The 22,855-nt window shown below is 36.6% G+C and overlaps 2 protein-coding genes across 5 annotated transcripts; one reads left to right on the top strand and one right to left on the bottom strand.

The window, feature by feature from the left end:
• Window positions 1-6,323: 6,323 nt before the first annotated feature.
• On the bottom strand, window positions 6,324-12,512 carry LOC113709034 (putative protein FAR1-RELATED SEQUENCE 10). Of its 4 annotated transcripts, none has more exons than XR_011821030.1 (5): window positions 12,065-12,512; window positions 10,662-11,774; window positions 10,121-10,564; window positions 9,115-10,031; window positions 6,324-7,065 (listed from the first exon to the last, which is right to left on the bottom strand). XR_011821030.1 is itself a non-coding variant. In XM_027231784.2 (4 exons), exons 2-4 carry the CDS (start codon window positions 11,685-11,687, stop codon window positions 9,456-9,458), a joined length of 2,046 nt encoding a protein of 681 aa, XP_027087585.2. In that variant the 5' UTR covers window positions 11,688-11,774; window positions 12,065-12,512; the 3' UTR covers window positions 8,874-9,455. The 4 variants fall into 4 exon arrangements, 2 of the variants coding, with proteins under 2 accessions (XP_027087585.2, XP_071920984.1); XR_003452556.2 differs by lacking the exon at window positions 6,324-7,065 and adding an exon at window positions 8,112-8,461; XM_027231784.2 differs by lacking the exon at window positions 6,324-7,065 and having other exon boundaries at window positions 8,874-10,031.
• A 1,967-nt stretch (window positions 12,513-14,479) lies between these two features.
• LOC113708995 (two-pore potassium channel 1-like) lies at window positions 14,480-15,731 on the top strand. Its single transcript, XM_027231749.2, has 2 exons — window positions 14,480-15,375; window positions 15,506-15,731. Exons 1-2 carry the CDS (start codon window positions 14,480-14,482, stop codon window positions 15,666-15,668), a joined length of 1,059 nt encoding a protein of 352 aa, XP_027087550.1. The 3' UTR covers window positions 15,669-15,731.
• Window positions 15,732-22,855: the final 7,124 nt, after the last annotated feature.

Consider the following 22,855-nt stretch of genomic DNA (forward strand, 5'->3'; position numbering starts at 1 on the left):
ATGGACACGTGTTAATTCGGACAAGCCTGTTTGGACTGACTGGGAAGCCTGTTCGAGCGTGGCCACCACGCTTCCCCGAGGGATGGGCCAAATGGGCCTATAATCCCTGGTCTTTCGGGATAAGGCTGGAGGTAGAGTTTAAAAAGGAGTCCACTCTTAGTAACTTAGTAGGGCTTATATTCCTACGAGGAAATAACTACTAGGGACTCTATAAATACAGGGCAACGGGACCTAAGCAAGGTACACAACCACAATACGCAACACTATTATTCTCCCCATAATATCCCCACTTGTAGCCATAATTGACATGAGCGTCGAAATTACAACGGAGAGTTAGTCCCGCAGTTCATTCTCTTGCAGGTCAATTCGTGACCAATTTGCGGGTGCTAGTTCAGCTCTCCTCAGCACGAGAACATCCTTGGTGCTCTGATCGGATCGCGCTCTCAGTAGTCGCATCAATTGGCGCCGTCTGTAGGAAGTGACGGAATAACGTGGCTGTTACACAAAATGTCCGAGGTCATGACGCCAGCGACGTGACCTTTGGCCGAACTGACACATTCTCAAAATTCAGTCCAGATTCATCCCACCGTTCAAACACTTAGAATCCTCGGTGACATGTTTTTCTATGCAAACTCAATGCCACCAATAGAATTGCGCCAAGTATCATGTTATTATTTATACTTGTGTTAAACCAAGCCAAGTTGAATTATTAAAAAATTAAAGTGTAAATAATAACAAGACACTTGGCACAACATTATTGGTGGCATTGGATTGGCATAGAAAACATGTCACCGAGGATCCCAAGTGCCGTTCAAATGACTCTGGTCTCCAAGAGGGGCTAGTGTAGAGGAGCCAATCGTCCACCGACACGTGACGTTCTTTCGGGCCAATTCGGCCCAACCTATGAGGCCGTTCGATCATATGCCGAACTGGCAAGGGAGCTCCTCATTCTTCGGGATAAGGCCAGGGTTAGAGTCCAAGAAGGACTCCGCTTCTAGTGACCCAGTAGAACTCGTATTCCAATGGAATAACTACTGTGGGGTAGTGGGATAACTTTGGACGCCCCGAAAACTATCCCTAGCAGCTCTATAAATAAGGAACAAAGGAAATCTAACAAGGTACACACACAACGCCACACAATACAATTACTTTCTCTATTCCCTCTTACTTCTCAACTGACTTCAGTGTCAGAGTTACAACGGGAAGCTGGTCCCTCTATTCGACTCATTGCAGGTAAGTTCGGGAACACACATAGAAGCTTTGTTCGGATTGTGATTTCGGCATACTCTTCGCTAACAATCATCCCCGAGAAGAAAAGCATTCATTGACAACTGCAGATCAAGAGGATTTCATTGGCTGATATACACGTGTCTACGGTCATGTTTTCAAATTAATGGGGGAACCGAACCATGAATGAATACGTGCTGTACTACGTACCAATTTTTATTTTTATTTTTTTTGTAACGTCGTCCTTCAAACTTAATTAAGACGCCAAAACAGCATTCTTTGGGCGTGATTGATCGTTAAATACTGAGAGTTGATGTAGTTGGCATATATACGGTAAGAACTGTTTTAGAATTTGCTAGGCCTGGACACGATAGATTAGATTTGCCCCGCTATATACATATATATGTTGTTTTGTGACGACGCGTGTGAATTGAGAACAGTGACTGTAAAGGCTCTGTGAACTAGAGCTTTGAAGCGTGTGCTTGCTTCATGCACGCTAACACGTACGTTAAGCTGGGCGTGTTGAGCGGCTAGCTACTGTGGGCATGCGCTGTGGCCTCCTCCACCCTCGTCCTGTTCAATTCAATGAGTTTTAATGACCGGCGGCGACAAAAATATATGAATGGAAACACTAACAATAGTCAGTTCCTTCATATCTAACTAATAATAATAACTACTAGTCAAGGACACATAATTAATTGAGAAATATTTGATATTAATATATTTAATTCAAAAAATAAATTTATCAATTATTACTTTGAATAAATGTATAAGCATCATCATTAGGGCCAGGCCGCCTCGATCTCAACCTACTCTGTGCAAGATTGAGATTGAACCTTATTCAAACTAAAACTCGGTCGACTTAAGCTTCAATATTATGTCCGATCTCAATATGAGTTGAGCTCGATGGTATCATATTGTTTCTTCTCTTCTGTTAATTATTAAGCTTATAGATGTTCTTTGTGTGAAATGAAGTTGTGGAATTCAAAAAAAAGTTGTGGAATTCAAATGTGTGCTGAACTTTGGTTTATATTCCAGCTCGGTCGGCATTTATACATGGTTACTGGAATAAACTTGCGACAAAACAAGAAAATCATTAGATATATATGAGAAGGGGGAATAAAATCATTAGATATAAGGGTTTGAGTCTTACAAATGGACTAGAGAAAAGAAAGAGTTCGAAGGCGGAATAAAAATTCACAGAGTCGCATATATAACTACTGTGACATTTCTCTGCCTCCTAGGGTATATTGTCATGGAAATGAATGAGTTATAGCCCAAATATAAAATAATTGTAAGCCGTGTGTGAGCTGAAGAATGCATGATGCACCTTTTAATGTGATTTGAGGTCGGGCTCATTGCTTACCAAGAGACTGTAGAGTCCAGTTAAGAGGCTTAGGAAGGAAGGAGTAGTTGCCAATGCCAGCCTGATGGATCCCAAAGTTAACAACACTTCGATGATCAGCAGCCGATCCATGTCTGGAATTGATGCAGGGAAGGTACCTTGGCACGCAGCACTCATTCGCATAACTTGTTACTCGTCTGTTTCGTTTCCTGCCTCCTTGGAACTAACAATGGAAATATTTTTGGATGATGATTTGTTTCAATTTAATTTGTCTCCAAATTAAACAATGCAGCACTATTCATACGTTCTAATTAACTAAGGAAAAATTTTTTTTTTAATAAAAAGTTGATACAAGAAGGAACCAAGCCCATATGCCTTTATGCGCATGTACATACACACTTTCTGGGTAAGACATAGCTAAATGCTAGCTACAGCGACTGAGAAAATTGGAGGAAAAGCATTGTGGTGGAATCAAACATTCGGGTCCCCATCGGACTGCAGTGGGAAATATTCTGGATTGTGTTGATGCGGTGCCTCGGTGGGTGTACACTACTATTGCAGCCATTTTAGCCGGCATTGTGGCAGTGTATTCTACTGGTGGACAAAGCTTCTTGGCGTAGATGCTAGAAACTTCACAAAGATGCTTTCTGCCTTTAGTCTTTAGATAGAGATCCCCTTCCCATTATGTAAGAGTACCGTCCAAATGATTCTGAGAAAATCCGCCTTCCCCACACCCCCCCAAAAAAAAAAAAAAAAAAAAAAAAAAACACAGACAAGTGGTGATAGACTGATCTACAATTAGAAATTATTCATAGTTACTAGGGGCATTCTCGTCCATCGAAACAAGCCCAAATGATTGTTGAATCAAATAATCAAAGCAGTATAAAAAGACATGACATGATATTCACCCACCGCAACCACAACCACAACCAAAGCCGAACAGATCGACTCCCCTGATCATCGAACAAGTACTCATTTCATTGCAGAAGCACGTACAGTCCAGGTCAAGCTCAAACCAAACCTGTCGCATACCTAAAGTCAAGTGCATTTTCCATACCAAACAAAGAGAGGAAGATGGATCAAAATGAACTCTCTGACACTGGAATCTCAAGTCAATCCAACAGATACTACTATCTTTTCATCAAGAAAACATTCAAGTTTTTACTTCCCGTCTCTCTTGTATCTTTCCTCCTCTCCTATGTCACGGGTTTTTCTTTCTTCTTCGCCTACAATTTCCACTTCTCAGCTTTAGTTTTTCCACTCTTCGCTCGTGCCCTCGAGAGGAAGTACATGTTCCTCGTTTGCAATGGCATCCTTGCATTTCTTGGCAAGACGTTCAAATTTTACTCCTCTTCTCTTTCCGTGCCAGACTTTAATGATCATGACGAGTCCACGAGGAGTACTACTGAAGTTAGAGAAGAAAAGCCGGTGTCTGAATCAACTCTATTTGCAGGACAAGAGGATGAGATCCATGCTTGTCCTGATAAAACTGAAGTTAATGCAGCAGAAGAAAAACTGAAGCTACAAGAGAACGGAAATGAACATGTGAGTGTATCTTTTACCTCAGAGATTGATCAAGGCACGCAGGCTGGAGGCTTAATGATTGACAATGAAGATCTAGACCTGATTGAAGAAGAAGAGGAAGAAATACCGCTAGACGAAGAGGACATGGAAGAAGGCGGAGGTCTGCTTTGTGCATCAGCATCTGAAGAAGAAGTTGGAGTAAATATTAACACTGAGGAATTAAATCGGAAGTTTGAAGAGTTTATAAGGAAGATGAAGGAAGAAATCAGGATCCAAGCTCAACAACCACAACTTGTAACTGTGTAGCTCATTAAGAAAGTGAAAAAAAAAAAAAAAACTTCATGCTGTTCCTTAGTTCAAGTTGTTAGCTTGTCTTTATCTTATTATGAAGAAGCTCACTTCCTTCAATTCTTGCCAAGTAGTATTTCTTCTGTGTTTTTCGTAACTGAGTCGTTATTTTTTACTTTCTCCTCTTCGCCTACTAGACTGTTTGCTCGTGTGCTTACGTAGCTTTGGCCCTGCAGGATCATTGCCTAACGCACACAAAATTTTTTTTTTTGGAAGGCCATGGAGACAAAGGAAAGGACTAGGACAATTAAATCTAAACCTCTGCATTTTGAAATGCTAATTATACGCTTTGACCTCTTCAACTGTAATTTTTTTGAACAATCTTAGCTGGTATAAAAAATGCACAATAATGATTTTCGAGTTACATATATAGGCCATTTGAAACAGATAATTGATGTCGACTAGAAGCCTAATTTAGGGTAATTGAAACCGGATGAGTAGGGGTGGGGGAAAAAGCTAGAATTAAGAGATTACACGTAGACGTGGATAGTACGAAATTATGAAGCACTCGTACTATATATATCCAAATTTCATGCTTTTAAAATGGTAGAACCAACTTTAAAGGCTCAGCTAAGTTATAGGAGTTTGTTTGCTTGTTTGTTTAGGGTAGCACTGTCCTGTGGTTAATGCATTATTGTTCTTCTTTAACTTAACTAGATAGCTGCTGCTTTGACTAGAGAGGCAGATATTATCAAAACAAGGGCCTACTAAGTTTTTGAGATGCAATCCACCTCCCAATATTGTCTAGTTTTCATTAATAGTCCTAGGATAGGACTGAGTTTTTCTCAATGCAGTTTGACAGCATAGAAAACAATTGGAACAAAGAAGTCCAGACACCTCTTTTTTTTTCTTTTTTCTTTTTTTGGGGTCTATCATGCTGCTTTATTTCGAAGCAAGCATCGTATCCCACTTCACAGAATCTGTATCCCACTTTACAGAATCTATATCCCACCACCTGAAATTGCAATGCATAACATGTGCTTCTCATCAAAAGCTCTTATGAGTGACTTTTGCCGCACAAAACTTTATGCAAGTTCGAAGTTGGATTGACGAAAGAATGGTATTATTGTTAGGTCGAAGGGTGCAGGGTCCCAAGTATCATCCAGGCCACCGTGCCAAATTGCAGAGGTTTGCGGCCTGAGATGTCGGCCAGGCAAAGAAACGAGCATTACAATCATAAGCAGCATCTTGTATGTACGGTAGCTGGCATCCCATAATGCGTTCCATCTGATGTACTTTTTGACAGTTAACGGGAGCTTTGGCTTAATGGTTTAGCCTTTGACGGGAGGTAAAAGGCTCCTGATGGGTTTTGTCTGATCTTTATAATGCCATCCTCCTCTACGCTAGACGCTAGTAATTGATCGTTCAAGATTAAAAGAAGCTAATTATCCCCAAACGTATAATGAAAAGGTTGACACACTACAACACCTAATATTTTTGGTAATCACACTTGTCAAACTCCCGTAGCGTATCTTATCGTCGCCGGTTGACTTAGACGCTTACATATGACCATTCACCAGAGACAATTAAATTAAATTAGAGCAGCCAACATTTCGGCAAAGCCATACACGTGGTTGGACAATTGCATACCGGCAAACACAAGAACGTCAACCTAAAACTTGTAGTGATAAATTAATCAATTTGGTGATTGAGCTAATGACTGTAAAAATCTTTTACAGTTACCGACTCCCGAAGTATATGCTGAACAACTACGGTTCAACTGTGTAAAGGATTTTCTATTCCAATTCCTGTGCTGTGCTACTTTCTGATTCACTCTTTTTAAGGTATGATTCTATTGTGGTTCAACTGCAACACTCTAGTGCTGATATTTTTGGAACATTTTAAGGCACAATCGGGATAGAAAACCTTAAAAAAAAAAAAAAAAAAATTTGTACATAGAAACTAACGTCGAGGTATGAATCTCACTCGTTCTATACAACATGCATCATGGCACGGTACTTGCGCTGTTAAAGAATGAAACCCAAAACCGATGATATTTAATGGAAATCTCATGACAGTTGTTAGCTCTCCTTGTCCTGTAAAACTACGCAGTAGTCTCAGACGATGAAGCTCATATCCTGGCTACAGATTTATGCGGTCCACAATGGGGTGGCTTTCCTTTTCGATAATCTTGTTGCCCTTTTGTTTGCTCCACAGAGAATCCATCAGAGGGTCCCTCGAACCACGAGGGAACGAGTTAAACCCTGTCTAACATGCAACGACTGCAGTTATTGGAGGACACATCCAGAAGGGCCTCGGTGTCGGGCGGAAGGTAATGATGAATAATGAGAACTCAAGACCCCAGTTCCTATCCATCATCAGGTGAAGACGAACACAGTGGAATGCCATAATTGTCAATCGTACAGCAAACGTTCTGCCTTCCCTAAAACTTGAAGTCAATCCACAGAACGGAAATTGTGAATGCGTGATAATGGAAGCGCATAACATTATTATTATTCTTATGTCACAGCTCAGCCTTAAAGGGTTCAAAATGAAGCAAGTAGATAGGCACACGATCCCTCGTGTTCACCAACGCAGCAAGAGAACAAAACAAGAAGCTTTTGGCGCCCCTGATCCTTGCAGAGACCAAGGCAGTTATTGCAAGGCACGTGAAACTGCAACTGTTAGAAGAGAACAATGACAATCATAATTTTGCTCATCCTCCAAGCTGCGACACTCCAATTATACATAAGAAAACCAACACAAAGGCAGATGTCGTGCCACACAATTCAATATTCTTAATCAGAAGCACCATGAACAAGAACGTATCCTCAGCCATGTTCAACACAGATTGAATTTGACACTAGGAACAAGGCAACTACGCTCAGCCATAATGCCTAACGACAAACAACACGAATAGGTGGATTTTTACCAAGATAAACAAGGCATACATGCAAAACATGTGATTTTGGGACAACTAAGGGCCGCAATGGTTTATTTCTTACTCTCTTTTGCTTTTCACCTTTTCCAGATATGATAGTCAGATTGACAGCATATGAGCTAGTACAATACCACATTGAGAAACATTAATCACACTATAATCTGACACACAATTAGGATTAATGAACATTCTCTTCTTGGCGGACATGCCAACAGCAGTGATCTGAAACTATACATTATGCGGTTCATAACTCAAATAAAGTTTTTAACTACCACATCTTCTGTTTCTTTCATCAGCAACACGCTAATGCAAGTTACCGCTCCAAGTTGCAAGTTTGTTTGATGAAAAAGAAAACTTGTAACATCCGGATGAATGAATTGAAAAATAGGCACAAGAAAGAAAAGGGACTAGGTCGATTTTCTGTTTTGCATGTCATCAAATAGGCCATCACTCTCTACTGTCAGAGACACAAAAAGATAAACAGGTCAGAATATTTGTGCATTGGGCGGCACTACACCAACTGGCCACCAGGCAGTACCACGAGATAGCTAAGTGGGAAAACTTTATTATCATACCAGCTTAAAAAGAACAAGGAAGTAATTCAGAGTTGCTTAGTTTGACAAGGGAGAAAAATCCATAAACTTTGTCATAGCAAAGTATTAGCTTCCATTTCCTGGCTCTGCAAGATGACATACTCCGCTTCACAAATTCAACATTAAGGTCATCTGACTATTTAACCATATTATCAAAGACAGAATGAAGACAATTCCATGGGAAATAACGAAATGAAAACAAGAAAGATGCCACTTACAGTGACTATCAGGATATATTAGAAAGGGTACATGTACAGGCACAGAAATTCCTAAAGATGGCATTATTTGAACCATCAGAATTTGCCTAAAAAACTTTCCCAAAATTCATTCACAAACCATTCACCTCTGGCAGGTTATTTTCCCCCTCACTATATGTTTGAAAGGATTTTCTTCTCTCCTCCCGATCAAAACACAGAATTAACCCATAACAATGGGTCATATCAGCTATGTGAAAACCATTCAGTGATTAAACTGCAGACTCCCATGAAGGATTTCTCTTCTTCATAAAATAAAGATAAGCTAATGAAAAAAGGAAGAAATAACCTACAAGGAAATTTATAGATAAGGAAAGAGTGAGAAGACTTGGTTGAAATAATCAAATTGTAATGCAGATTAACATCTATCTCACCAGTGAAGTTCAACAAAAAAGCAATCTTGATAGTCAGTTATTCACAAATATTGGGTCATTAGATGTTCTGTTACTCGAAATATCATCTGTCTACAACTTCTAGCAACTATGAAAACTTAAAATCATCATGATACCAACATATAAGATTCATTTAGTCATAAAACATGACCATGGGTTCAACTAATGCATCCACGCTGTACAGAAGAGAAATGAGCGGCATAATCGGAATGAAATTTTATGTCTTAACTGCAGTAAGTCATCTAGCATTAAGAACCATAGCACATACAGAAACTTTTACATCTATGCAAAACTTACTTCTCTAGCATCTTACCTAGTCCAAGGAACTTTTTTTAGCATTTCTCTTGATAAAAAGAACATATCCAAAAGTCAGTCATCTGAAAGTCATTCTTCATGACAAATTTCTTTCAAAAAAATAAATAAATAGCTCAAAAGTGGTTTAGAATTTGACTTTCCAAACCTATGAGTAAATGATCTACTTACAGTGGATTTACATGAGTCTATATGTAAGTAGGCAGGAATAAGTAGTTAGACCCTGTGACTGCAATACCTTTTCTATTGTACAACAGATCATAAACACTTCCAACTCAAGGGAGAACAAAATCCGAGAAGATTTTGTTTGGCTTTTCTTCCATTGATCAGGGACAGCGGATGCTAATGCTAGCGTAGTAATCCCTTAGTCATTAGAGAAGCTGCCATGCCAAACTATCAAGCTGTAATCTTCATCTCCAAAATTTCACACCCTCCATAACCTTCTGATTGGAAAATCACTTAGATGTCCTTATATCCCAGTTTTGGAAACAAAGAGCTTGTTAAGTAGGTGCATCTACTTAAGCAGATTCTAGTACAATCCGTTTAATTGGTCAAGAGTGTTGAAGTTACAATAGCCCTTCAATTACATGGCATATCTCTTACTTCATTAATGAGTCTTGTGAGTTCTTTTGTAATTTCCTTACGCACATAATCAGAACGCTCTTTTGCTAGTGATGCTTCAGAAAATAATGTTTCTGTAAGACAATTGAATTCCTGAAACCATTTATCAATTCCAATTTGATTACCATGCTCACCATAAGAAACTAATGAGTTTCCTAGTCGCCATCGACTCAAACAGTACTTGTCAGGAAGCTCAAAATAGTTTTTCACCACAAGTACTCGAAGAGCATGCCTACACAAGATTCCTGAAGACTCAAATTCCTTGCACGAACAGTGAATTTGTTCATCTTCTGGAATCCATATAACAAGGTATTCCCCATCCATCTTTTTAAAATGACGTACAAGATATGATCCATTAGCCATTTCAGAAGCAGCATATTGCATAGATAAGATCAATTCTTGCTGTAAAGCATTAAACGCAAATGGGGTAAGTATATTTCGTGCGTGCTGTTCAAGAGGTAAGCATGTGCGAAGTTGCATATACTGCAAGTCCTCATGTGCTGCCTGAGCTTTGTAATTTGATAAGATTCCTACCTGAAAAAGGATGTTATGGCTGTATTCAGGAATCTAAACCACGCAATTACTAATGTAATAATTATACAATAAAACTGTAAGCATACTACCTGCTCAAAGAAGCTACGCAAACAAGTCTGAGCACTGAAAATTCCTTTCAAAAATGTGTCTACAGACTTCGAGTATGATATAGATGCCATTTGTGCAAGAAAACAACCTCTTATGTAAGACAATGCCCAAAACAGCCTGAGGGAAAAGATCAAAGAAATGTGCCTATCTGAGTTAAGTCCAAACCGAGAAACCATTTGACTCCACTGATACTCGAACTCTTCTGTGCTCTCAACGTGATATAATACTTCAAGCTCAGACTTGAGTTCTGAATATCTTGGTCCAAGTAAAAGAGAGAACCAACTGAACACTTTTGGTAGGATGTTCCATATAGAAATAATGTGCCTGGTATTTGGTAATTCACTTCTTATAGCGTCTCTCAGTCCAAGGTCAATATCAGTGATAATTGTCTGTGGATATCTTCCTTTAACAAAACGACAAAAAGCCTACATGAATAACTAAGTCAATACATGAAAGAGGGACAAAAAAAAAAAAAAAAAAAATCCAAGACAGTACAATGTCTCGAGTGATTTGATGGTACACCTGTAAAGCCCAAGCAAATGAACGAGGTGTCTCATCCTGCAATAAAGCACAACCAAAGAAAATAATTTTTCCATGGTTGTTGATCCCTAGCCATGCTCCAAAAAGCATACCATAAGTCATCGAACGATATGTCGTGTCAAAATAAACTACATCACCAAACATGTTGTAGGCATGAATTGAGTCTCCATATGACCAAGCAATGTTCTCCACCCTGTCATTTTCATCTACAGTGACATCATAGACGAAGTATGCATCAGACTCTTTAGTCACCCTGCAGGCCTCGAGAAGATCCATTGTGTCATTTTCTCTTTTCTCATTCAATAAAGCATCGGTCTCTTGAACGAGTTTCTTGCGATTTTGAACAAAATTTCTGACATCCCTTTCTAGAAATGGCAGTTGTCCACCTTGAATTCCCTTTTCCAGTTCAAGCACCTTGACAATGCGATGTATTGGAAAACCAGCTTTTGACAGCAACAGAATGCGCTCCTGATCTGCCTCATGAATTTTACGATAAGCTGGAAGGAGACGCACTTGATCATCTTCCAGGAGCTCATGATTGTGCACATTGCTGAATTGCACAACAAACCATTGAGAAACACCATTTACCACTTCCTTTGACAAGTACATCTTTGCATCACACCCGCACCGGGCAGACTTCCTATCCCTCTGATGCTCCCCAGTGGGTTTCTTTCTCGCAGGTGCAAACCCAGCACGATAACAAACAAAGTCTCTCTTGTAAACACCAAGTTGTTGGCTCAATCTCGAGCGTTCTTTTCTAATCGAAAATCCATTCTTTCTTGCAAAATTACCATAATAATCGAAAGCGTCATTGTCGTTCTTGAATACCATTCCCACATAAGGGGCAACCATAGCTTCGGAGGACCCGAAATCAACATTTTTAACTGCACTTTCGGGCGAAATAATAGTATCCTCAGCCTCTCCTTCGTATGCAAGAAAACATTTCCAATCCCCACAAGGACATTGCTGCCTCCTCATCCATATGTTTTTAGATGGTATTGACACCATTTTCCACCAAACCCAATTGATGCTTTAGCTTATAAATCTACATAACTCCTTGAAAAGTCCTCTAATTTTTGCATTGTACCTACCCCACTGCATAAGGAGCAACCAGTAAGGGCTTCTTTTTTTTTCCCCCTTCCTTTTCCTCTTGCCCTTAGACATAGATTCTAGATAAAATTACGCGCATAAAGATTGAATTTTTAACTGAAGAAATTGCAACTGATCAAGACTGGTACACTTTTGTCCGAACAATAACTATCAAGACCGTGAAATCAAATTGCATAGACAATCAACAGAAGAATGATATGCAGAGAGGGAAAAGGGAGTACTGGAAGTAAATCAGTAAAGTAGTGAATTTAGTTCGAAATTGCGCTCAAACTCACCTGTAAAGAATTAGTAAAACATTATGAGTTGGCCCTTTAGTAGAAATCTTCAGTATCTTCCTTCTCTTCTTCCGACAGCTAGTTGCCGTGTGACGATCGCTGTAGTCGTCAGCAACAGCGAGCAAGAAAGATCCCTTTTTGAGTGCTGGAGAGTTCGCCTGCGTAAAGAATCCCGATATGGACTGAGAGCTGAGTCTGAACATACGTTGGGCAACTGCAAAATGGTTGAGACTTGGGAGGATGCCTGAAGCGATGGGTCAAGCACGCCGGGCTCAGACAAGTTTAGAATTAGTATGTTTTTATTTTTGTTTTATTAATCTTCTGGGCTATATGATGGAGAATTGGTTCTATTCATGTAGTAGTATTAATTAAAGGGAAAAAAAAAACCCCGAATCTTCTGTAAATTATGAATAATCAACCTTTCAAAATCTTTCATTCCTTTGAAGAATGCAGCTTATATTTTGTGTTTTGTTTTAATTATATAGCGAAGTGTGTATTACTTCGGATTACAATGAAGAGAATCCTAAAAAAAAAAAAAAAAAAAGTTTACAATAGAAATTGCCCCTTCCTTGCGATAAACTTAGAAAGAGTAAAACCTACTACTACTAGTTATAAATTTTACCTAAAAGGTCTCGCTTACATTTGTAACTTCATGAGGTCATTGAATAAGCGTACACTTCTGGTTCAACTCTCAAGCAATTGTGTCTCAAATAAATAGGAGGACATCTCATAATTGGTGAAAAGCCAAAAAAAAAAAAAAAAGAGTTAGCTACTGTTATAACCCTTGAAAAAAAAAGAGAGAAATGCACCTATTTCCGACCTACTAGTGTTGCACTTGCACCAATTTGAAATGGTCCAATGGTTTCTTGTTAGTAACTAGCAGTATTAGTTCTTACATATTAGTCGGCCCTGTGACCTAGAGACAGCAGTATTGTTTTTTTTTTTGTCGATACGATAGTTTTCTATGTTACGAGGAGGGGGAGAATCTGAAGAGATTCTAAAATAAGTCGGAGGGGATTGAACTACCATCGGACCAGACCGATGCACTACACATTCGTCTGAATTTTTTAAGCAAGATCACATTTAATTGTAACAAATTGGTGGGATTACCACTCACCCTACCAAGCCTCAATGCATTTGTGGTTCTAGAGACAGCAGTACTGAGTTGCACCCTTTGTTACATGTCATTGTGCGTAATTGCCTTTAGCCATGCAAGGCTGAGAAGCAAGCTGCCTCGACTGGCATTTTAATTGGCATTCCAAAATGGGATACGATAACAAGGGAAACCAACCATTGTGGGTCTCATCACTCGATGGATTCTGTAATTTGGACGCTGCACCACAACAATTAAAATCAGTACGAGGATTCAGAGCTCAGTGCCGATGGTCACGGTCCAACATCGGTATCTTTTCTTAATCTAACTCATGACAAGCAGACATGTTCCACATAATGCAACGCCCCAATTACGCATTCTATTAAGGTATGGTATGGTTAAACGTCTCCTTTATCCTTTGCACATCCTCTTCTTTCTTTATTCTTGTTATGGCGGTGGTGGTGGCGGTGGTTTTTTTACCGCTGTTGTTCTGGCAATGCGGCACCAGGCCTAATCCCCTGGCTCTCTCTCTCTCTCTCTCTCTCTCTCTCTTGTTGCTTTTACTGCACCCGTGAACATGGGGATGTGAATTTGTACGTGACCTAGTATTATAGAATGCTTCGACATATGTATATTGTTGAATTCAGTTTTTCCCATAGTTGTTGATCGATCAAATAATCATGTTGCTTACATGCAAACTTGCGTGTCTGATTTGACATAATGTGCTCGCTAGAACTGTGACATCCTTGTAAATACTCAATCATACAGCAAAAACAGAAACAAGACCCTGTGGGATTTCCTGACTTATATATATCTGGAATTAATGTGGTATTCCACCAGCATGCCATGCATGGTTTGACTAGAATGAAGAATCAATATATTTGATCTTCATTCAGCACCACACTGCACTTGATTGCATGGTCAGTCTTACCGGTGCTGATAAAATATAAATTTTCTTGAAGGTGAATAAAGACGCTAACGTGGATCGAGTTTTAGTTTTCATTTGATCCCCTTAGTTCTATTTCAAGGACGATCTGTGGAATAAGAGAGGTTTTCTTTTTTGATTGCATATATGGTAATTGGGAATCAATCGGACATCTTTATCTCGATAACTTTGTGTTCTTTTTTCCATCTCCAATGAAGTTCCACATCTTGCAGTAGTTGTCATATCACTACATGTATAGAGATATCCTCTGCTAAGTAGAGCACAGATTTGAATGAACATTTGTACGCACCAAGGAGGATGTTACTGGTTCAAACTCACTCAAAAGTTAAAATAGTACAGGATTATTAACCACAGGAACCTCTCTGCTTGAGCTGTGATGGAGGATGGTTGCTCTGAAGATCCACTCCTTCCAAGGTCTCTGGATTCTCTGCACAATGAAAAGAACACTATGAAGAGAAGGCGGCCAAGCAGCTCTAACCATGCACTTCCAAAGGACATCCTTCTTCATGAGCAGAATGATTACGGAATATTGGATCAGCACCCTGAATCTCTTTCTCAAAATAAACTTAATTACAAACAAGTAGTCATTTTTTTGGTGGCCTATATCAGTATGGGAGTTCTCTGCTTTTCTGTCGTCAGGAATCAGATAACCGGTAAGAAAACGAATGAGATTCTCGACGCAATCTACTTCTGTGTTGTCACAATGACTACCGTTGGATATGGAGACCTTGTTCCTAACAGCAATTTGTCTAAGCTCCTCGCTTGCATACTTGTGTTTGCTGGCATGACACTGGTTGGCCTTGTTTTAAGTAAAGCTGCGGACTCGATCTTGGAAAAACAGGAAATCCTTTTGGTTAAAGCGACACACTTGCAGGAGAAACTTGGCAAGTCTGAAATCCTCAAACAAGTTGAAGCCTACAAAACTGAATACAAGTTTGTTGTTGCTCTGAGCCTTCTTCTTCTGCTTATAATTCTTGGCACCATCTTCTTGTATGAAGTCGAGGATTTGAGTTTGTTCGATGCCTTATACTGCGTTTGTGCCACTATTACTACTTTGGGATATGGAGACAAGAGCTTTTCAACAAGAGCTGGGCGACTCTTTGCTTCTTTTTGGATATTGATAAGCACCCTTTGCTTGGCACAGGTCTTTTACTGCCTTGCAGAATTGTATACTGAGCGTAGGCGAAGATCATTAGTAAAGTGGGTTCTAACAAGGAAGCTAACGATCACAGATCTCGAGGCTGCAGATCTTGATCAAGATAGCACAGTCAGGTAAGTAAGCTCATTAAACGTAGTTTTGATCCTGCAGAGCACTTGTGTACGTCTTCTTTTTTTTTTTATCTCACAGTTTTATTTTAGATTCACTTGAATAGTAATTCGTATGCCTCGAATTTTCATCCAGTGCATCAGAATTTATACTGTACAAACTTAAAGAGATGGGGAAAATAAGCGAGGAAGATATTGCGCCGGTGATGCAGCAGTTTAAAAACTTAGACATCGATCAATCAGGAACATTGACAAAATCTGACCTCCTCCTGACAACTTCGTCTGACATCCAAAGCTGAAGGGTATCATTTGTTATAGGCTGAACACTTGGAATATGTTGAGCTTTTTCATTGTTCATTGTTTTTCTCTTGTTGAATGTGTAATCGGAGAAATTCTTACATCAACTAATAAGGTCCTTTGCAGAGTATTCTTTTCTATATTTCTCTTGGTGTTGTGCTTAATTTCGGTGGCCGGATTTCACACTCATTTCATCTTATTTTCTTTCCCCTTGATGATGTAAAGGTAGCTCTTGCTATATGCCACTTTTTGGCAGCCACATCACCTATATTTATGGAGTATGTGGATGCCTTTTATCCACATTCATCCTGTTCTCTACTCATCGATCGTGTCCAATCCAAATTCAAGTTTGAATTAGGAACCCATTCGCTATTTTATTAAGTTATTACCTTCAATTTACAGGTTCAGCATAAGTGTAAAGGTTCCTCTTAAGGAACAATCTGGTTGCATTGAATCACATTCCTAATATGATGCATGGTCCTGTCGGAGACAAGGGGACCTGACAATGAGTTCAAGTCTATTACAGACTTTTACAGTTGAATAGTAGAATCACCATGCTTGCAACTGACGTACCAGCCTTAAAAATCCTCCAGCTCTTCTGGCCTCCCGGCAACATAGTCTAGGAAGCCTTCGCCATTTCCATTGCCGTAGAACTCAGGGGCAGATTGACCGAAGACAATGATTGTCCCCAACAATATAGAGGTGGAGAGCAAAAGCGGCCAGAAGTAGGAGAAGATTGACAGAAAATGAGGGGCCATGATAACAAAGATTGCAATAATGAGTGAGGAGATGAGGACGGCAGCAAAATGATACTTGTAATGCAGAAGTTTGACAGAGATTTCCATTGTCCCTTGCTTAGTGCTGTTTGAAATCTCTTTTCTGGTTGATTTTCAGTCGGAGCATTTAAGGAAAGAAACGGATACGAAAAAAGGGGGGCTTCAATTTTCTTTAAGCGTAGGGATTCATCGCTGAGCGGTGATCAACTATGCCTTTCTTATGCAGTTAGGTTAGCACAAACCTAACCTTTGGCATTTTTCCTTTCTTATGCCTTTCTTGTTGTATAGTTATTCACACAAGTACACAATTACCCTTGTCCACTTAAAACCCTTTAGCTGATCTTAGACGTATATGTGAACACTTCGAGCATTAGTTTCCCCTTGCATTGCATATTATCAGTTCTCCCTAAGAACTCGTGGCTGCTAAATCCTAAATGAACTACTTCATTTCAGTAGGAAGTAGTACTAGTTTGGTTGTGGCACCCTTTTACTGGTTCTGCAAATAATGAAGAGCCATATATATATCTTAAACTACTTAAAGCCGCGAAGCCTGATGAATAGTTGATTGTGCCGGTTTCGTTGTGGTTTTGCAGCTCATTTTGTCCTTTTTCGTCTTTTCGCGGGCTCCATCTACCGCAATTGCTTCTGCTTCCGCTTCCGCTTGTCCTTGTTGCTTGTTTTGTTGCTTTGTTCCCATTGTGCCCTTTGCTTGGTACGTCTGTAATTTTGTCCCCAATTTTGTTCTTTTCTTTTTCCCTCCTTTTCCGCAGCTGTAATTGTTACCTTTACTCCCTGATTTTGCCCTTTTCTTTCTCTTCCACTTTCGCTGTAATTGTTATGATTTATTACGATATTCATTATATATATTAGCAAAAATGAAAATGTTGCGATTTTGCCCTTTTCTTTCTCTTCCATTTTCGCTGTAATTCTTATGATTTATTACGATATTCATTATTTACTATAGATAGATATATATATTTTAGCAAAAATGTTGATTCTGTGAAAAAATATACGAACTGCTAAAAAATTATTTGTACACCTAATACACAAATATGTATAGAATAGTATATAAATTCCATATTTATTAAATGTAACTTCCATAATATTTGTTAACTACTAAATTATTAATTTAAAGCTTTTGCATTTTCGAGACTATTTTTCGAGACTAAAAAACTATTAAATATCAAAAAAATTGCGCAGGTCACTAAAAATCTTATGTATATCTAAGACATACTAACGAATAAAAATTCTATGTGTATCTAATCAATATATATAAATCGATTATGATGTTTTGTATTAATGCAGATCAATGAAAATTATATGTGTTTAACCTATATCTAATATATATAAATTAATAATATTGCCTTGTATTAACATATAATAAGTGTTATTTATATCAAATAATTATAATTTCGAGACTATTTCTATATTTATAATTTTCTCTCCTTCTTTATATTTATCCGCTTATTTATTAACTCGCTTATTTATTAATTTTGTCGAAAGTGTGTATATTGACAAAAATATTGACTATTAAAAAATACGCAAATCACTAAAAATGCTATGCACATCTAATACATAAAATAGCCTTCTTTTTATGTTTATTTACTTATTTATTAAATTTCTCCAAAAATATATATATTAGCAAAAACATTAAATATGAAAAAAATGCAAATTCCTAAAAATCCTACGTACATCTAATATATGCAAATGAATAAAAATTTCATGTGTATCCAATCAGTATATATAAATCAATTATGCTGTTTCGTATTAATACAAATCAATAAAAATCATATGTACTTAACATGTATCTAATGTATATAAATTTAATTAATTTTCTCCAAAATGTATATATTAGCAAAAATATTAAATATGAAAAAAATATGCAAATCGCTAAAAATCCTACGTGCATCTAATAGATGCAAGTGAATACAAATTCTATGTGTATCCAGTCAATATATATAAATTGATTATGCTATTTCGTATTAATACAAATGAATGAAAATCATATGTACTTGACATGTATCTTATATATATATACTTAAAAATAAATCAATCCAATATTTATTGATTCAAAAAACAATTATTCGATCAATAAATACATATATATGATTCGAAATTTATAATTTCAAATTGTTAAAAATCCTTAATTTGTATATATTATATTTATGAATTTATATTCTTCACTATATTTCCTTTCTTTTAGTTTTTCTAATACTAAACTCTTCCACTATCTAACACACGATCTTGAATCTTTGGTGAGTTTCATACAAATTACATTCCAATCAATATAATTCATACACTACATTGCTACTCTCATTTCATAATACAACTACGTTTTTCCCCTATTTTCTATCTCAGGTACTCATTGGTGATATACTCTCGCATATACAAACAGACAACATAGGAGTCATCAATTGCTATCATGCTAAAACTCGATGGATCTTTCAGTTAGAAGGAATAGAAATAACAGAAAGTTGGTCAATATTCGCACAAAAACACTTCTTACATGAAGGAAGTGTCATCCTATTCACCATGCTCAATGAAAACAATTATCATCTGTAGCTCTTCAGCAGAGATTTTATCCAACAATCATAATTAATCTGTTCCCTAAATTTTCTTTATTCTACTTCCACTTATATTTAACAATATAAAAATAAACATATCAAAATTATTTCAAATTATTAATTTATCTCAACTCTTTAAAAATGATTTACATTCCATTAATTTAAATAATATTTACATCCTGTTACTCTTAAAAAATTAAATACAAATCACAACAATATTACTATATCTATTTATAAATATATTAATCCAATATATTGTTCCACTATTTATTATTCCAACCTACTATCACATAAAACACTCTAAATATTAATTATTAAATAAATCTTACATTACTCTTAAACAATCAACTTGGGAATGTGAGGTCGTAGTCTTCATCATATGGATCAGTCAGCTTGGGAAGCGTTCCATCACAACGTTGGCCTTGGCGCTGTACTCTTCAGATGGATCGTAGCATGCACGAGTAGAGTAACACAAACCAGAGAATGGATTGCCTACAAAAAATGTTCTGTGAGAATTTTTTAAAAAGGCAGCAAATCTTCAAGACATTTATATAAGAAAGAAAGCGAAAAAAATGGATTTGAAATTTTGAAGGAACGATCATGCCTGGGGTTTGAGGGGGTCCTGGGCCTTGGGTGCCGTGACCCTGGTCCTAGCTCTAGCCTCTAGGTTGATGGGGTAAGGGCAAAAAGGTAAATTTGCCAAACGGAAAGCAATCCTGTGAAGGCATGGAACTGTGCTTTATCCAGCAAATTGGTTTATTAGTTGCTTGCCTTCTTAACTTAGACAAGTTTAAATTGGTTTATTAGTTGCTTGGCATTGCTTTATAAGATTGACTAGGGGAATAAGGTCATCTGCCTACGGTTTATAAGGTGCAAATATTTTTAATAGACTTTTCAAACTCTAGATTTTGGAGAGATATAATTCAATTGAAGTATTATTTACATGATCATTTCAACTTATATTTGACAAAGTAATTTAAGTTTTAATCGGATTACAATGTTATTATCATTATTTTTATTTGAATTTATATTTGTATTTAGTTCAATATGAATTATCATTTAAAGTTATATTTGACAAATTAAGTTGCATTTGTTAAAAATTGTCGAATTGCATGGATTTTTTCAAATTGTTATATTCTTTGACATTTTGTTATTTTGTTAATATAACGAAAAAGATTATTTAAAACTAATGTCATTTTGTTGTCAATTCTATTTTAATTCACTTATACCTTAATATGTGTTTTTTATTACAATTAATATTTTTTCCTTTCTTAATCAAACGAATGCATTAACGTCGAAGTGACAAAACTATGTGTATTTCTATTATATTTCATTAAAATGTCTTTTTTGTTGTTTTCATGGTGACCGTTAGATTTGCATTTTTTTCTTATTTTCTGTGCTGTCAGATTATTAAATTATTCAACAAAACTTATTTATTATGAGTTCTAATTTGGAGAGAAAAAAAAAAATTTTCAAACTTATTGCATTATTAGATTATAGACAAAGTACTAGTTTAGTTTAACTTTGGTAGACTATCTTTTTAGATGGAATTATTATTAACAAATTAAACTTGAATAGTACAGTACACACCCTTACATACACTACCAACATTTATCGGTGCTTCATTTCGTTCCTGTTTTATTTCCTTCTCGTTTTCACATTGCAGAGAAAAAGCTTCCTTCACTTTCTTGTTTTCTCATGTTTAGTAATATAATTTTTCTTACTTTTTACTTCAACAAATCTATGCATTTATATCTTGCTGTAGTAACGTATACTTCTGAAGGTGCTCCTGACTTCTGAAGGTGCCGGTTTTATTCAGGTGCCAGTTTTATTCTTGAATAAAAATAAGAATGTAAAGAAATGGAAAATACAAACAAACTTGAAATATCCTCTGTGAAGTGTGAATTAACACCCATTGGTAAATGTTAGTGAGTAATTTGCTTTCTAGATTTTTTTTTTTTTTTGCTAGTTTGTTTTTAATTAAGCCCACACATGCACATGCTACTAGACTTTTAAGGACCTTCTTAGTTGATTAATTAGAGGAGCAGGCGTGTTTCTTAAAATTCAAGTCATTGAGCTTTTTTCACATTAATAATAATATTTATCTTTCTTTAATTTTAAGTGATCTCGATGAAAGTGAAGTTCTTCTTTCTAGTAAAACGTCGAGAAAGAAATATTTGAATACGGATCACAATTTTGCAAGCGCAAGTTTAGGCTCTGCTTAGATTGCTTGTTTCCGTCGGAAAATATTGTCGTTTTCCGTGATCACATTTCTCTATCACCTTTTTCTCTCACATATATCAAATCGTTACAGTAATTTTTCCATAAAAAATGACGAAAAATGCAATCCAAACACAACCTTAAATTTCTGATCGTGTATAGAAATTACTATAATAAATAAATAAATAATTCCCCAATAATTAAATTTGAGGTTTCAAAAATTGGCTCAAACACCCACTTTGATCTTGAAAACTCTTTGTCATCTAAGACCCCTTTCCACTACTCTGCTACTTTCTGTTACTTAAATTTCAATCAAAGCGCCATACTTAATCTTGCATTCTTTATTTAATTTCCAAGTCACTCTTTACTCACTTCACCAAATCACAAAAAATTTAAGACAAAGACCAAATCCTATTTCAATTCATAATTCAATACTTACTATTATAAACATGATCGCCTACGAAAATTTAAACAAGTACCAAAATCAACTAATATGGCCAATCGATTGTTTCAAAAAAAAAAGAAAAAAGAGTTGGATTAAACATGGCACTTGAGATCGATGTCTTTTTGCTATATATCATTATCATCTCTTAGTGGATACTATTGAAAAGAGATACTTAAACTATTGTTTAATCCATTGTAGAATTTTTTTTTTTTAAAAAAAATCAGAAATGCAAAGTTAGATATACTGGCTAGCAAAGAAGAACGTCAATGAATGAAAGTTTAGAACGTTTCAACTAAATAAATTGATTACATGAAAGAAACATTCACAGTAACTGAGATATTTTTGTTTGCTTGCACTAAATACAATACCACACATCACAATGAAATTGTATGACCAAATTGTCAAATTTGAAAAGGAAAAGGAAATTGAATAAAGTAGTGGTAAAATTGATTAAATTATATTAGAGATATAGGTTAACGGAATTCAAACATTCTCCTAGTCCTATTCACAGTTTAATTAAATTTATTTTTGATATAACTATTGTATATATATAACTCTTTTTTTTTTTTTTTGGAAACAACATACCATTTACAAATCAATTGAAATATGTACTTCAAAGAACAACATATATAAAACACATTCCTATAGCTAATGAAGTTGTTGCTGAACAACTACTGGAGAGAAATTAGATGATTATAAAATAACAAGAAAAAGTGAAAGAGAGAACGAATTGAAAATTTAGTGAGGTTACCAAACTTCATATAACTATTAGAAGAAAATAAATAAATATATAATAAAAGAGAGAGAGAGACCAAAAAAAAAAAAAAAAAGAGTGGGGAAGAGAAAAGGTACTTATTTGCATTTGGAAAATTCGAGCTTACTAACAATCCCACTAATAATGGCTAGTAGTAGGTGTGGTTTGCAAGGGGACAGTGCAACAGGTGAACACAAAAATGATGATTTTTCAAGACTGTTAAGGATAACACACAATTCTTTAGCAATTAATCCACTAAACTAATGAAGTTCCGGGATCTAAATCATTTCTTTTCTGCTGAATTTTGAACAAATAAGAACTATGGTCCAACCCCAGTCCCCAGCCATTGATTTGATTGTTGTTTTTCTTTACAATCGCACGCGCCTACTTTCAGTACTTTGTGCTCTGGAGATTGGTTTCAAGATGGTAC

The sequence above is a fragment of the Coffea arabica genome, chromosome 9c, assembly GCF_036785885.1.
Source record: "Coffea arabica cultivar ET-39 chromosome 9c, Coffea Arabica ET-39 HiFi, whole genome shotgun sequence".
NCBI lineage: Eukaryota > Viridiplantae > Streptophyta > Magnoliopsida > Gentianales > Rubiaceae > Coffea > Coffea arabica.

Coding starts and splice junctions, on each gene's coding strand:
- LOC113708995 (XM_027231749.2), top strand. CDS start 14,480: ATGGAGGATGGTTGCTCTGAAGATCCACTCCTTCCAAGGTCTCTGGAT. Junction 15,376..15,505: donor GATCAAGATAGCACAGTCAG/GTAAGTAAGCTC, acceptor ATTTTCATCCAG/TGCATCAGAATTTATACTGT.
- LOC113709034 (XM_027231784.2), bottom strand. CDS start 11,687: ATGGTGTCAATACCATCTAAAAACATATGGATGAGGAGGCAGCAATGT. Junction 10,565..10,661: donor CATTTGCTTGGGCTTTACAG/GTGTACCATCAA, acceptor TTATTCATGTAG/GCTTTTTGTCGTTTTGTTAA. Junction 10,032..10,120: donor TGCGTAGCTTCTTTGAGCAG/GTAGTATGCTTA, acceptor ATCCTTTTTCAG/GTAGGAATCTTATCAAATTA.